Source organism: Procambarus clarkii, chromosome 92 (genome assembly GCF_040958095.1).
Source record: "Procambarus clarkii isolate CNS0578487 chromosome 92, FALCON_Pclarkii_2.0, whole genome shotgun sequence".
NCBI lineage: Eukaryota > Metazoa > Arthropoda > Malacostraca > Decapoda > Cambaridae > Procambarus > Procambarus clarkii.
The window spans coordinates 12,956,573-12,972,308 of NC_091241.1; the positions used below are offsets into that span (position 1 = coordinate 12,956,573).

The 15,736-nt window shown below is 46.3% G+C and overlaps 1 protein-coding gene across 8 annotated transcripts in view; it reads left to right on the forward strand.

Moving 5' to 3' along the window:
• Window positions 1–4,869: 4,869 nt before the first annotated feature.
• Window positions 4,870–15,736, forward strand: part of LOC123774924 (uncharacterized) — an 82,426-nt gene continuing 71,559 nt past the window's right edge. For all 8 annotated transcript variants that reach the window (XR_011226033.1, XR_011226032.1, XR_011226034.1 and 5 more), the window contains exon 1: window positions 4,870–5,185. Coding sequence is in view for 3 of the 8 variants with exons in the window: in XM_069319385.1 (XP_069175486.1) it covers window positions 5,119–5,185 (67 nt within the window). In the remaining 5 variants the exon portion in view is untranslated. The remainder of the gene's footprint in view (window positions 5,186–15,736) is intronic.

A 15,736-nucleotide genomic window follows, 5' to 3' on the forward strand; every position in this document is an offset into this window, starting at 1 on the left:
TATATATATATATATATATATATATATATATATATATATATATATATATATATATATATATATGACTGAAAACTCACACCCCAAAAGTGACTCGAACCCATACTCCCAGGAGCAACGCAACTGGTAACTACAGGGCGCCTTAATCCGCTTGACCATCACGGCCGGACAAAAGGAAGTGATAGCCAAGGCTATTTGAACCTCTTCCCCGCCGGCAACTCGGATGGTAATCTTGGGCATAGCATTTCACCAAATCACCTCATTCTTTGGGGCACACGTGAGGAACACAAATGCGAACAAGCCTGAATGGTCCCCAGGACTATATGCGACTGAAAACTCACACCCCAGAAGTGACTCGAACCCATACTCCCAGGAGCAACGCAACTGGTAACTACAGGGCGCCTTAATCCGCTTGACCATCACGGCCGGACAAAAGGAAGTGATAGCCAAGGCTATTTGAACCACTTGAGTTTTCAGTCGCATATAGTCCTGGGGACCATTCAGGCTTGTTCGCATTTATGTTCCTCACATGTGCCCCAAAGAATGAGGTGATTTTGTGAAATGCTATGCCCAAGATTACCATCCGAGTTGCCGGCGGGGAAGTGGTTCAAATAGCCTTGGCTATCACTTCCTTTTGTCCGGCCGTGATGGTCAAGCGGATTAAGGCGCCCTGTAGTTACCAGTTGCGTTGCTCCTGGGAGTATGGGTTCGAGTCACTTCTGGGGTGTGAGTTTTCAGTCGCATATAGTCCTGGGGACCATTCAGGCTTGTTCGCATATATATATATATATATATATATATATATATATATATATATATATATATATATATATATATATATATATATATATATATATATGGGTACATACAAAGATTAATGAAGCGTAGTGGGCGGTGTTTGTGAAGCAGTGTCTTCTATGTTAGCATCTTAACGTTCTGGTCTTGTTCTTACTCTCATGGTGGGTAGAGTGAACAGTTTCATAATTTGAATATTTATGGTGGGTTGTTCTACTTTTATGTAGATTGCTTCAAGAATTTATAATCTTCTTACATCTTAGGTTTTGTCTATTATACAAGTGTTTTTATTCAACATTTCTCTTGTTAGGGTGATGTCATGGGCTTGTCTCGTGTGATTTCTGGGGGCACTTAGAAATCACTCAGATTTCTGATTTCTGTAGTCTACACTAACAAACATAGGAATGTGCCTCGATGCCAATAGTGACTGCCCAGACAGGTACAAAAGGAGTGTTGTCAACGCTTACGTCGACCGTGCTCTCAGCCATAGCTCAGGATGGAAGCAAGTTGATGAAGAACTCTGTAGGGCTTTGCAGGTCCTAGTCAACAACAACTTCTCTAATGGTTTTCTTGAAGACATCATAAAAAGAAAGGTGAAAGGTGAAACGCCATGCAACCTCTGAAGAGTCAAGTAACACCCCAACACATGTACCCCCTATTAAACTATTTTACAGGAACTTCTTTTCGGCGGCTCATAAAACGGAGGAAAGGGTCCTGAAAGATATTGTTAATAGGAACATTATCCCTACAGACAAAAATCAGAAAATGCAATTGACGATTTACTATAAAACCAAAAAACGGCCAACCTACTCATGAAAAACTCTCCAGACACCAAGCAGAACGCCTTGAAGAAAACTAACGTCGTCTATGCCTTCAAATGTCCACTTGGGGACTGTAAGCCCCAAAGAACTCAGTATATAGGCAAGACAACAACGTCTCTTTCCAGGCGATTAACAATGCATAAGCAAAAGGGTTCCATCAAGGAACATATAAACTTCCCACAACCAGACCATCACCAGAGAAGTCGTAACAAACAACACAGAAATCATCGATAGATACAGCGATAGCAGGCGGCTTGACATCTGCGAGGCACTACACATCAAGAAGTCAACACCAGCAATCAACAGCCAATTAATGCACAACTAAGTTCTACCTACTTCAAGACCCTGAACCAATATAGAAGCATCAAGAGGAACCATCATGGGCCAATAGGCCTTCTGCAGTTACTTCCATTCTTATGTTTGTATAACAACACGAACATTGGTTCGTGTTCTATCATGTGTAAATGTCAATCACCTCAAACTTTTGTACCATATCACCTCACCCAAATGCGAATATAAGTATGGACGTATTTTGCGTGTTTACAGGTTACAGTTGAGTGTGTATAAAGTTTTTGAAAATGTAATAAGTTATTACGAAACGCGTTCAGGCGTCAGACTAGAAATAAAATGAATTTCGGACAAGTGATTTTTCAATTACCATCGACAGTACAAAGAAACATAAGAAATATTGAGAAAATTCGTGTTAGAATTATTAACCTTACCTTTTCGATCGTTCTAAAGGCTTATATGGTGGTGGTGCAGGTCCGTGAAGCCTTTACTCATATTTACCAGACTGTTGTGTGCTGCAGATGGTATATTTTGTTGATGTGTAGTTGTACGGGCGAGAGGTTATGTGTTGAAGACTCTCTCTCTTTCTCTCTCTCTCTCTCTCTCTCTCTCTCTCTCTCTCTCTCTCTCTCTCTCTCTCTCTCTCTCTCTCTCTCTCTCTCTCTCTCTCTCTCTCTCTCTCTCTCTCTCCCTCTCTCTCTCTCTCTCTCTCTCTCTCTCTCTCTCTCTCTCTCTCTCTCTCTCTCTCTCTCTCTCTCTCTCTCTCTCTCTCTCTCTCTCTCTCTCTCTCTCCCTCTCTCCCTCTCTCCCTCTCTCTCTCTCTCTCTCTCTCTCTCTCTCTCTCTCTCTCTCTCTCTCTCTCTCTCTCTCTCTCTCTCTCTCTCTCTCCCTCTCCCTCTCCCTCTCTCTCTCTCTCTCTCTCTCTCTCTCTCTCTCTCTCTCTCTCTCTCTCTCTCTCTCTCTCTCTCTCTCTCTCTGGAGCCACCCCCCTCCCTTACTCACCTGTCCTCATTACTTTGTATTTGTCAGGGTTAAGGGTCAGCAGACATCCTGGCAGCCACCGCTGGAGTACCACATGACCTCCCTGTTGTGTTGCCCGCAGACATCTCCACTTCCACTCTGGTGTACTCACCTAGTTGCGCTTGCAGGCTCCAGCATCTGTGCTCTTAAGCCCCGCCTTAAGGCGATCATTTGTTCTATGCTGTAACCTTTTATGCACTAGTTTTTTCTTTTTTTACATTTCATGTTGTGGATCGAATTGGTTTCGAGAAGTTCCTCATCCAGTTTGGTCCACTTGTTTATGACTCTTTGTGTGTGTGTGTGTGTGTGTGTGTGTGTGTGTGTGTGTGTGTGTGTGTGTGTGTGTGTGTGTGTGTGTGTGTGTGTGTGTGTGTGTGTGTGTGTGCGTGTGTGTGTGTGTGTGTGTGTGTGTGTGTGTGTGTGTGTGTGTGTGTGTGTGTGTGTGTGTGTGTACTCACCTATTGTGTCTGCAGGATCGAGCATTGACTCTTGGATCCCGCCTTTCTAGCCATCGGTTGTTTACAGCAATAACTCCTGTTCTATTTCCCTATCATATCTACTTTTAAAATTATGAACAGAGTTTGCTTCCACAACCTGTTCCTTAAGTGCATTTCATTTTCCCACTACTCTCACGCTAAAAGAAAACTTCCTAACATCTCTGTGACTCATCTGAGTTTCAAGCTTCCATCCATGTCCCCTCGTTCTGTTACTATTCCGTGTGAATATTTCGTCTATGTCCACTCTGTCAATCCCTCTGAGTATTTTATACGTTCCTATCATGTCCCCCCTCTCCCTTCTTTTTTCTAGTGTCGTAAGGCACAGTTCCCTCAGGCGTTCCTCATACCCCATCCCTCGTAACTCTGGGACGAGTCTCGTCGCAAACTTCTGAACCTTTCCCAGTTTCCTTATGTGTTTCTTCAGATGGGGGCTTCATGATGAGGCGGCGTACTCGTGTGTGTGTGTGTGTGTGTGTGTGTGTGTGTGTGTGTGTGTGTGTGTGTGTGTGTGTGTGTGTGTGTGTGTGTGTGTGTGTACTCACCTAATTGTGCTTGTGGGGGTTGAGCTCTGGCTCTTTGGTCCCGCCTCACAACTCTCAATCAACTGGTGTACAGGTTCCTGAGCCTACTGGGCTCTATCATATCTACATTTGAAACTGTGTATGGAGTCAGCCTCCACCACATCACTGCCTAATGCATTCCATCTGTTAACTACTCTGACACTGAAAAAGTTCCTTCTAATGTCCCTGTGGCTCATGTGGGTACTCAGTTTCCACCTGTGTCCCCTTGTTCGCGTACCACCCGTGTTAAGCAGTATATCTTTATCTACCCTGTCAATTCCTCTGAGAATTTTATAGGTAGTGATCATGTCTCCCCTTACTCTTCTGTCTTCTAGTGTCGTAAGGTGCATTTCTCGCAGCTTTTCTTCGTAACTCATGCCTCTTAGTTCTGGGACTAGCCTAATATGTGCGTGTGTGTGTGTGCGTGCGTGCGCGTGCGTGCTTGAGGGTGCGTGCGCGTGCGTTCCCGGGATGCGCTGCAGAAATATATTCAGCACATGTATGTGTGTAAGGAAGTACGAATAGTTATATATAGTTTTATGACTGAGGAAGTCACTTAGGTGGGCGAGCCCAGCCATAAAATTAATATCCGCGCGCCCACACACACACACACACACACACACACACACACACACACACACACACACACACACACACACACACACACACACAACACACACACACACACACACACACACACACACACACACACACACACACACACACACACACACACACATACACACACACACACACACACACACGCACACACACACACACACGCACGCACCAAAGGTACGACCGAGTCAGCTGGTATCATTTGGCAGCTGAAGATATGATGAACGCCTCGCAAGAGCTTTCGCAAACCCTCAGTATCCCTCTGACCACCAAGGAGGACGGACGCGCCTCGCCCTCCCTCTCCCCTCTACCACGTGTCCCCTTTCACCCCAAAACAAAAACACTCAAAACAAGGAACTCTATCTCTCCCAATACACCCGAATTACAGCATTCGAAACCAATCTTCACCCTGGTTCTGTGGGCTCGGCTGTTTGGGAACTGATCTAATTGGCTAATCTTGGGAGGTAACTTTGCGGTTTTTATTAGTAAATTCGTGGAATTGGAAGGCAGACTGTGCCAGATATGGGCAAATGGCTTCATACCGTGGCACTGGAGTGCCTGTGTCTTCTGGCCCTGCTGGTCGCTAGTGGTGAGTACTGTCTCCTAGTAGAGACTCTTAGTTACCCCTAGTAGAGTCCTAGTTGTCATAGTAGAGCGGCTTAGTTGACCTAGAAGTGCGGCCTAGTTATCCTAGTAGAGACCTAGTAATCCTAGTAGAGTGGCCTTGATATCCTAGTTGTCCTAGTAGAGCGGTTTAGTTATCCCTAGTAGAGCGGCCTAGTTATCCTAGTAGAGCGGTCTAGTTATCCTAGTAGAGTCCTAGTTGTCCTAGTAGAGCGGCTTAGTTATCCTAGTAGAGCGGCCTGGATATCCTAGTAGAGCGGTCTAGTTATCCTGGTAGAGTCCTAGTTATCCTAGTAGAGCGGCTTAGTTATCCTAGTAGAGCGGTCTAGTTATCCTAGTAGAGTCCTAGTTGTCCTAGTAGAGCGGCTTAGTTATCCTAGTAGAGCGGCTTAGTTATCCTAGTAGAGCGGTCTAGTTATCCTAGTAGAATCCTAGTTGTCCTAGTAGAGCGGCTTAGTTATCCTAGTAGAGCGGCCTGGATATCCTAGTAAGAGTCCTAGTTGTCCTAGTAGAGCGGCTTAGTTATCCTAGTAGAGCGGCTTAGTTATCCTAGTAGAGCGGTCTAGTTATCCTAGTAGAGTCCTAGTTATCCTAGTAGAGCGGCTTAGTTATCCTAGTAGAGTCCTAGTTATCCTAGTAGTCCTAGTTATCCTTGTAGAGCGGCCTAGTTATCCTAGTAGAGTCCTAGTTATCCTAGTAGAGCGGCTTAGTTATCCTAGTAGAGCGTCCTAGCTATCACAGCAGGTGTACCCTAGCTGCCGTATATTACCCTTCTAAACTATACTAAAAGTTAGTATTCAAAGCCAAACCTCTCGTCTGTGCATGTATGCAAATTAACCCCATGTTAATTATACAATTTCCACAATAAGTCATACGTTCCGGATCCAGTGGTCTATGACTGCTCGCACATAGTAAACTATTGACTATAGAACTGACGTAAAAACTAATTTGAAGTATAGCTATATAATTCTCTATAAGTTAACGATGAACCTTAAAATATGTAAAATATGACAATTAGCATAAGGCAAAACAAAATACCCGGAATGACTGTAACTCTCTCTGTAACTAGTTTGTATTGTAACTACGATGTAGTTACAATACAGACTCCCACCAAACACACACCGAAACTACGACGTTCGTACAACGTTCGAACAAGTTTTAACACCACCTAACCAGTTATAACAACCAATATAGCAAGTTATAACGACGTTCTAATACGTCATAAACACGTTAAGCCAAGATGTAACAACTTTATTACAAGTTGTAACAAGCTGAAAATAGAGAGAGTTTCGGTTTGTGTTTCCAGGGTATAGTTTGTATTGTAACTACGTCTGTAGTTGCAATACAGACTAGTTACAGTGTCCAACAATATTAAAAGCTGTCATATTCAGCCTCTAGAAACGAGGTCGAGAAGGACTTCACTGGGGAATTGTTGAGATTGGTTCCCCCATGACCTGACGGCTGAGTGGACAGCGCTCTGGATTCGTAGTCCTAAGGTTCCGGGTTCAATCCCCGGCGGAGGCGGAAACAAATGGGCAGAGTCTCTTTCACCTCCCTGATGCCTATGTTCACCTAGCAGTAAATAGGTACCTGGGAGTTAGACAGCTGCTACGGGTTGTTTCTTGGGGGGGGGTAACAAAAAGGAAGCCTGGTCGAGGTCCGGGCCGCGGGGACGCTAAGCCCTGAAATCATCTCAAGATAACCTCAAGATGACTGTCCTGGGGTGTGTGTGTGTGTGTGTGTGTGTGTGTGTGTGTGTGTGTGTGTGTGTGTGTGTGTACTCACCTAGTTGTGTTTGCGGGGGTTGAGCTCTGGCTCTTTGGTCCCGCCTCTCAACCGTCAATCAACTGGTGTACAGGTTCCTGAGCCTATTGGGCTCTATCATATCTACACTTGAAATTGTGTATGGAGTCAGCCTCCACCACATCACTGCCTAATGCATTCCATTTGTGTGTGTGTGTGTGTGTGTGTGTGTGTGTGTGTGTGTGTGTGTGTGTGTGTGTGTGTGTGTGTGTGTGTGTGTGTGTGTGTGTGTGTGTGTGTGTGGTGTACATATGTGTGTATGTATGTCTTGAAGACCGTCCTGGGATGAGTGTGCACATGTATGTATTAATTACACATTATTAGACAATAACATTTGCAGATTAACAGCAAGTACCAAACTAGGCCGGACATTTCAAAAGAAGACTTAAGAGAATGGCAAGATAAGGTAATTAATTATGAGGAGAAAGTACTAAGCCATTCCCGCCAAACACACCGAAACTACGACGTTGGTACAACGTTCGAACAAGTTTTAACACCTCCTAACCAGTTATAACAACCAATATAGCAAGTTGTAACAACGTTCTAATACGTCATAAACACGTTAAGCCAAGATGTAACAACTTTATTACAAGTTGTAACAAGCGGGAAATAGAGACAGTTTCGGTTTGTGTTTCCAGGGTTACGACTATATTACACTTGGAAGGGATCAGGATAACGATCTGGGATGGGACGGGGGGAAAGGAATGGTGCCCAACCACTTGGACGGTCGGGGATTGAACGCCGACCTGCATGAAGCGAGACCGTCGCTTTCCAGATGTTTAGGAAAGACTGACAGATAGAGCTAGAAGCTGAGACACATCAGGCATGACAGCCAACCTTCACCTGGGTATTCTTCCTCCTTACAAACATCTTCAGTAAGATATTCATTTAGATTTGTTTATTCTTTAAACTCAATCAATTACGTATTCCTTTGTGATCTTAAGTTCCCAAGTTTCGTGGGTAATCTCCCCCTTAATACAGATTAATTAACAAGTTTACCCCTAATTAAAACTTATATTTTTGAGGAATTTATCGGTAAAGTTCACGACGTGAAGAGTTCAGTGGGTGGTAATTGTGCAGTGTGTTAAAGATATCAGTGCCTTTGTTTACCTGTGTTGTCTCGCTAGTGTGGACCTGTTATCTGCCTGCTCTTGTAGTAAAAACAGTCCACTACGGGCTCACCATAGCCCGTGCTACTTGGAACTTTTTGTTCCAGGTAGCGAATCTTAAACAACAACAATCTTGTAGCACAGTCGGCTTCATTCTCCGCTCACACTCGGGCTGGTTATAACATTCAGAATTGGTACTTTCAACATCGTCTAGGGTTCCCAGTCGAGCATAATGTGTCAGCTAGAGTAGAGGGGTCCCCCGCGGACTGGCGAAATATTTCAAGAGTTCCTCCAAACAAAAGAGGCTGGGAATTTCTGCAGGTAAAGAATACTGACTTTCTTAATCCATCTGGTGTTACTGTGACTGGACTCTCAGGCCATGGACTCTCAGGCCATGGACTCTCAGGCCATGGACTCTCAGGTCTATCCTATGGCCTGTCCTGACAGGTCACGGCTCCTTGCAATTGAATATCATCTTAAGATACAGGTTTCTTCTGGTGATTCCCAGAGACCTGCCATTGTGATTTCATAGTGCGGTTGGAGGGTATTAATAAGGAACACTTAATTTATCGGTGAGGTGTAGGGCACAGCACGGGACAACAGCGTGGAGCTCAACAAGCCACATTGTATTACTGAAAGCAGGAGATGCTGTTCCACCCATAGGGTTATAACCCATGGAAGCGCCTACCCGACGAAGTCGTAGATGACAGAGGGTAAGAGAGAGAGAGAGAGAGAGAGAGGAGGGGGGGGTATGGTTTGCCTATATGGAAGGAATGGACAAGGACATTATGCTGAATTTAATGAGGCCGCGGGGTAGAGGGCTGACATGGAGAATGGGTGTGTGAGGGAGTGAGGAAGGTGTGAGTAGTGAAATGGAATTGGTAGAAAATGTTGAATGGTGGATATTTTCTTAATGTTTGGTGAAATTTGTAATATACATTTTGTATGATAATTCCCGTGAACCACTCTAGAGTGTGCTGCGAAGTGGTCAGTGTGCGTTTTGGAGTGTGAGGAAACACGTTAGTGTGTTGTAGTATGTGTCTTGCTTGTCAGGTTAAACACGTGACTTTTCATGGTAATTGAAGAGTCAAACTTCATTCCCAAGATGTTACCTTCGTCACGGAACACTAAGTCTCCCCCTCGTATACCTACAGCGCCCATTTGCAACATCATATTGTCTAGTTATCGCTGCAAATGTTGCTTTTTTTCTGCTGCAAATGTGACCTGCATCATGATTAATTAACTTCGTAGTAGTTGGTATGTCTTCCCTTTCACATGTAAAAGTTAAGAGTGGTGTCATGGGCATGAAATATATATATATATATATATATATATATATATATATATATATATATATATATATATATATATATATATATATATATATATATATATATATATATATATATATAATACCAGTTGCGTTGCTCCTGGGAGTATGGGTTCGAGTCACTTCTGGGGTGTGAGTTTTCAGTCGCATATAGTCCTGGGGACCATTCAGGCTTGTTCGCATATATATATATATATATATATATATATATATATATATATATATATATATATATATATATATATATATATATATATATATATATATATATATATATATATATATTTTCAATGAATTTTGGTTATAAATGTAAATGCCTTGTCTATCCTGACGGTAGAAGTAACACATACGGGTATAATGTCGACTGCTCCACCTCTTGACTTGCTACACTGGTGTGCTCCACAACCTCACACCTCCTCACACATTATAGTGTGAGTGTCGCCACTGCTGGAGTGTGATCCTCATACCGGCCCTGTGTGTGTGTGGTGCTCAGGTGACTGTGGCCGTGCAACGTGCAAGATCACAGCTCCAGAAGTGTGTGTGGTCGTGCAAGATCACAGCTCCAGAAGTGTGTGTGGTCGTGCAAGATCACAGCTCCAGAAGTGTGAAGTCGTGCAAGATCACAGTTCTAAGAAGGTGGTGAAAGACTCCGAGGGTCGTTATCAATCACACCAGCTGTTGGCCGTTTCTGACAGAGTCATAATTACAAGTAACCAACCCCCCTCCCAGCTCTCTTACAGGTGTTATACTCTGACCTGGATTTATTGTGGTGATTTATAACCGTTCTTGTGGTTGTATTTTTTTTGGTGTTGTAGTTAGTGTGCTCTGTAGGGTGTCAGCACTCTGGTGTCCGGTTGACCCTACTGTAGGGTGTAAGCACTCTGGTGTCCGGTTGACCCTATTGTAGGGTGTCAGCACTCTGGTGTCCGGTTGACCCTACTGTAGGGTGTAAGCACTCTGGTGTCCGGTTGACCCTACTGTAGGGTGTCAGCACTCTGGTGTCCGGTTGACCCTACTGTAGGGTGTAAGCACTCTGGTGTCCGGTTGACCCTACTGTAGGGTGTCAGCACTCTGGTGTCCGGTTGACCCTACTGTAGGGTGTAAGCACTCTGGTGTCCGGTTGACCCTACTGTAGGGTGTCAGCACTCTGGTGTCCGGTTGACCCTACTGTAGGGTGTAAGCACTCTGGTGTCCGGTTGACCCTATTGTAGGGTGTCAGCACTCTGGTGTCCGGTTGACCCTACTGTAGGGTGTCAGCACTCTGGTGTCCGGTTGACCCTACTGTAGGGTGTCAGCTCCGACTGTAGAAATCATGGTTGGGCTCCAGTTCCTGGCCCCCAGAACCTCTCAGTGAATTCAGTAGAGTTCTGGACTGGTTGGCTTTTGTTCAAACAATTTTTAAAAACCAAAATCAGTAACACAAACGTTTACTTTTATATACTTGGACAAACTAGAAACCTTTTCAACAGCATAAATATAAGACTTAACCAAACCTAGCAATACTAGGCTTAATACACGCCACCTTAGACCTAATATAGTTCATATATGTGCTATACTAGACCTAGGAATATTTAAATTTGATTTTTTTTCCTTCATTTTCTCCGGAGTTGATTGACTGAATAGTACAAGAAGTTTACTGACTGGTGGTTCATCACTACATACTGGTACTCTAGAGCACGTGGTTACCGTGAGTACCGCCACGGTAGCAGGATGGGATATTATGGTACAGATAGAAGGATATTATGGTACAAATAGAAGGATATTAGTGGTAGATTGACCAGACCACACACTAGAAGGTGAAGGGACGACGACGTTTCGACTTGAGAATGGTCCAGGACGGACCGAAACGTCGTCGTCCCTTCACCTTCTAGTGTGTGGTCTGGTCAACATACTTTAGCCACGTTATTGTGACTCATCGCCTGGATATTAGGGTACAAATAGAGGGATATTAGGGGATAGAAGGATATTCGTGGTACAAATAGAATTATATTAGAGTACAAATAGAAGGATATTAGGGTACAAATATAAAAATATCAGGGTACAAATATAGGGACGTAACTGTATCTTCACTGTACCATCAGCTCCCACTGGTGGCAGCCGTAGTGGTTACAGTGCAGTTGTAAGTTAATGAGGCGGTACAGTACTCATAACGGACACTATCGCTCGCTAATGGCGGCTTCTCGCGATCGCTGTGGATAAATCACGGTCGCTGTGGGTAAATCGCTGTCGCTGTGGGTAAATCGCTGTCGCTGTGGATAAATCACGGTCGCTGTGGATAAATCACTGTCGCTGTGGATAAATCACGGTCGCTGTGGATAAATCACGATCGCTGTGGGTAAATCGCTGTCGCTGTGGATAAATCACGGTCGCTGTGGATAAATCACGGTCGCTGTGGATAAATCACGGTCGCTGTGGATAAATCACGGTCGCTGTGGATAAATCACGGTCGCTGTGGATAAATCACGGTCGCTGTGGATAAATCACGGTCGCTGTGGATAAATCACGGTCGCTGTGGATAAATCGCGGTCGCTGTGGGTAAATCGCGGTCGCTGTGGATAAATCACGGTCGCTGTGGATAAATCACGATCGCTGTGGATAAATCGCGGTCGCTGTGGGTAAATCGCTGTCGCTGTGGGTAAATCGCTGTCGCTGTGGGTAAATCACGGTCGCTGTGGGTAAATCACGGTCGCTGTGGGTAAATCACGATCGCTGTGGGTAAATCACGATCGCTGTGGGTAAATCGCTGTCGCTGTGGGTAAATCGCTGTCGCTGTGGGTAAATCACGGTCGCTGTGGATAAATCACGGTCGCTGTGGATAAATCACGGTCGCTGTGGATAAATCACGGTCGCTGTGGGTAAATCACGATCGCTGTGGGTAAATCGCGGTCGCTGTGGGTAAATCACGATCGCTGTGGGTAAATCACGATCGCTGTGGGTAAATCGCGGTCGCTGTGGGTAAATCACGGTCGCTGTGGGTAAATCGCGGTCGCTGTGGGTAAATCGCGATCGCTGTGGGTAAATCGCGGTCGCTGTGGGTAAATCGCTGTCGCTGTGGGTAAATCGCGATCGCTGTGGGTAAATCGCGGTCGCTGTGGGTAAATCGCTGTCGCTGTGGGTAAATCGCGGTCGCTGTGGGTAAATCGCTGTCGCTGTGGGTAAATCGCTGTCGCTGTGGGTAAATCGCGGTCGCTGTGGGTAAATCGCGGTCGCTGTGGGTAAATCGCGGTCGCTGTGGGTAAATCACGATCGCTGTGGGTAAATCGCGGTCGCTGTGGGTAAATCGCGGTCGCTGTGGGTAAATCGCTGTCGCTGTGGGTAAATCGCTGTCGCTGTGGGTAAATCGCGGTCGCTGTGGGTAAATCGCGGTCGCTGTGGGTAAATCGCTGTCGCTGTGGGTAAATCGCTGTCGCTGTGGGTAAATCGCGATCGCTGTGGGTAAATCGCGGTCGCTGTGGGTAAATCGCTGTCGCTGTGGGTAAATCGCGATCGCTGTGGGTAAATCGCGGTCGCTGTGGGTAAATCGCGGTCGCTGTGGGTAAATCGCGGTCGCTGTGGGTAAATCGCTGTCGCTGTGGGTAAATCGCGGTCGATTTATAAGTATAAGCGATATCTTCCGTGAGTATGAGCGATAGCCCCCATCTCCTTCCCTTCCCCTCATCTCCCCCTTCCCCCCATTTCCTTCCCCTCCCCCCATTTCCTTCCCCTCCCCCCCATCTCCCCCTCCCCTCAGGGGGGCGCCACAGCATCTCCGGGGCAGGTTGTGTCAACACAGGGCGCTCATTCAACCCCTTGGCGGAGTGTTGGTTGAGGATACCAGCGTCTTTCTCACCTCCACCGCGGTGAGGGGGAGAGAGAGAGAGAGAGAGAGAGAGAGAGAGAGAGAGAGAGAGAGAGAGAGAGAGAGAGAGAGAGAGAGAGAGAGAGAGAGAGAGAGAGAGAGAGAGAGAGAGAGAGCCACAATCATCTCACTTTATGTCTCAGGAATGTAGAATAAGCTTTACAAACAACATTATTCACCTCGTGATACACCACAAGATGATTGTTATTGTCAAATTGTATAAACATATGTGGTATAATGTATCAAGTAAGACCATTGTGATGTTGTTGATGGTGTGGATGTTGACGTGGATGGCGGGAGTGGCTCTGGACCTCCACATGCGCCGCCAGATGGCACTCCAGGCGCTGCTGGACGCCCACAGGCGCCAGCTGCTGGCCCTGCTGGACGCCCAAAGGCGCCACCTGCTGGACTTCTGGTGGCGTCCGATGCAGCTGGACCTGCCTGGACTCCTCGAGAACCACCTCGTCCTTCCTGAGGCTGATGTCGCCGCCAGGAGCTGCCTGCAGCAGGTGTCGAGGTTGGCACGCCTGGCTGGACACCCCCTGTGGGACGCCGTACCGTTTCTGGGGTGCTTGACGGGTCTGTGGCGACGGTACAGGGAGGTACAGAGGCTGCACAGCGTCCACCAGAAGCCCACAGTGCTCTATGCTGGGATCAGCATGGCCAACTGGGCCCAATTATTAGCGTTTATAGTGATCACCGTCATCCTGTGGGAGGGAGGCCATCTGCAGGGAGGAGGAGACCAGGAGCGAGGAGGAGACCAGCTAGAGGGAGGAGGAGATCAGCAGGAGGGAGGAGGAGATCAGCAGGAGGGAGAAGGGGAGCAGCAGGAGGAAGGAGGAAACCAGCAGCAGGAAGGAGGAGACCAGCAGGAAGGAGTGAAGGAGGAAGGAGAGGGAGCCACCAGTCTTCTCACCAACAAACAGTTCCTCACGGAAGACGTCGCGGACATTTTAGTCTACTCCCTCGTGCCTTACGACGACGACGGCGTCATCGACCGCTCCAGAACTGTCCAGTTCTCAACCGTCAGCGAGTCTTGGCGGATGCAGTGGTGGTACCTGAAGAACCTGCGGGACTGCCTCACAGAATACCTCCCCAAGTTCTACCCCAGACACACCAGGGTCAAGCTAGCCAACCACTACATGAGAAACTTACATGTAATTCTCTACCTGACCGACTTCGTGTTTAGGAAAACTATCCTACGGCAGTTTACATCATCGGTCAGCTTCGGTCCCGCCATCGACCCCTACAACAGGGCGAGGTGCGAGATGCACTTGCTGGGAGCGGAAGGTAAAGTACAGGTAAAGCCGTTCGTGCCAGAGTTGGCCTTCATAATAGCCCACGGAGACTCGGAGTTCAGCGAGGAGCCGCTGTGGCCTCTGGTCTCCGTCATACACAAGCTTCAGCGCCAGGGTCAGCTTTTTGGCTTCGATCAGATTAAAGTAAACAAATTTGGACTGAACAACACTGTGATTTTTGGTAAAATAGAGTTTATTTAAAACACACACACACCTGGCCACACACACACACCTGGCCACACACACACACACCTGGCCACACACACACACACACACACACACACCTGTGTGTGTGTGTACTTTCTTTCTGTAGCACGAACTTTAAGCTTTCTTTCTCAATGATAAAGAAAGAAAGAAAATCTTCCAGATGGAGATTTTTTCTTTCTTTCTCAATGATGGAAAGAAAGAAAATCTTCCTCAGGGAGATTTTTTCAAGATTTTTTTTGGGTCAATGGGTGTGTATTATTTTTCTATTACCCATTGACATACATTACAAAACTCTTGATAAATTATACAACATATGTTTACTATTTTATACACTAATTATAATGTATGAACACGGCCAGGTTCAATGAGATAACCGCTCTGAGCCCAAGAGCTGCAGCTTAACTATTCAAAAGAGTCATGGCGGGTCATGGGTGACTCAGGGAGCTTCCGGGTTACCGAAAATGATTGTTTTCTTCAGTCCAAGTTGATTTATTTTAAGCTGATCAAAGTGACGAATGTGACCCTCAAGTTGTAGCTTGTTGACCGTGAGGGTGAGGGGCTTGAGGGGCACGAAGGTGTAGTACGAGTATCCGTAAACTGCTACGAAGCCCAGATCGGACACGAAGGGGTGTATGTTTAGTCTACTTGCCTCATCTACCATGTGCATCTCACACCTCGCCCTGTTCTTGGGGTGTACTGCGGGGCCGAAGCTCACCGAGGATGTAAACTGTCGCAGCGCCGTGATCCTGTAGACGGCGTCAGGCACGTACAGGACCACGTGCAGGTTGCGCATGAAGCGCTTCGCGGTCTCCTTCCTGGTCTTCTTCGGGTAATACCTCGGCAGGTGGTGAGCGATGCAGTCCCGCAGGAGCTTGAGGTGTCGCTTCATCCGCCAAGACTCGCTGACGGTTGAGAACTGGACAGTTCTGGA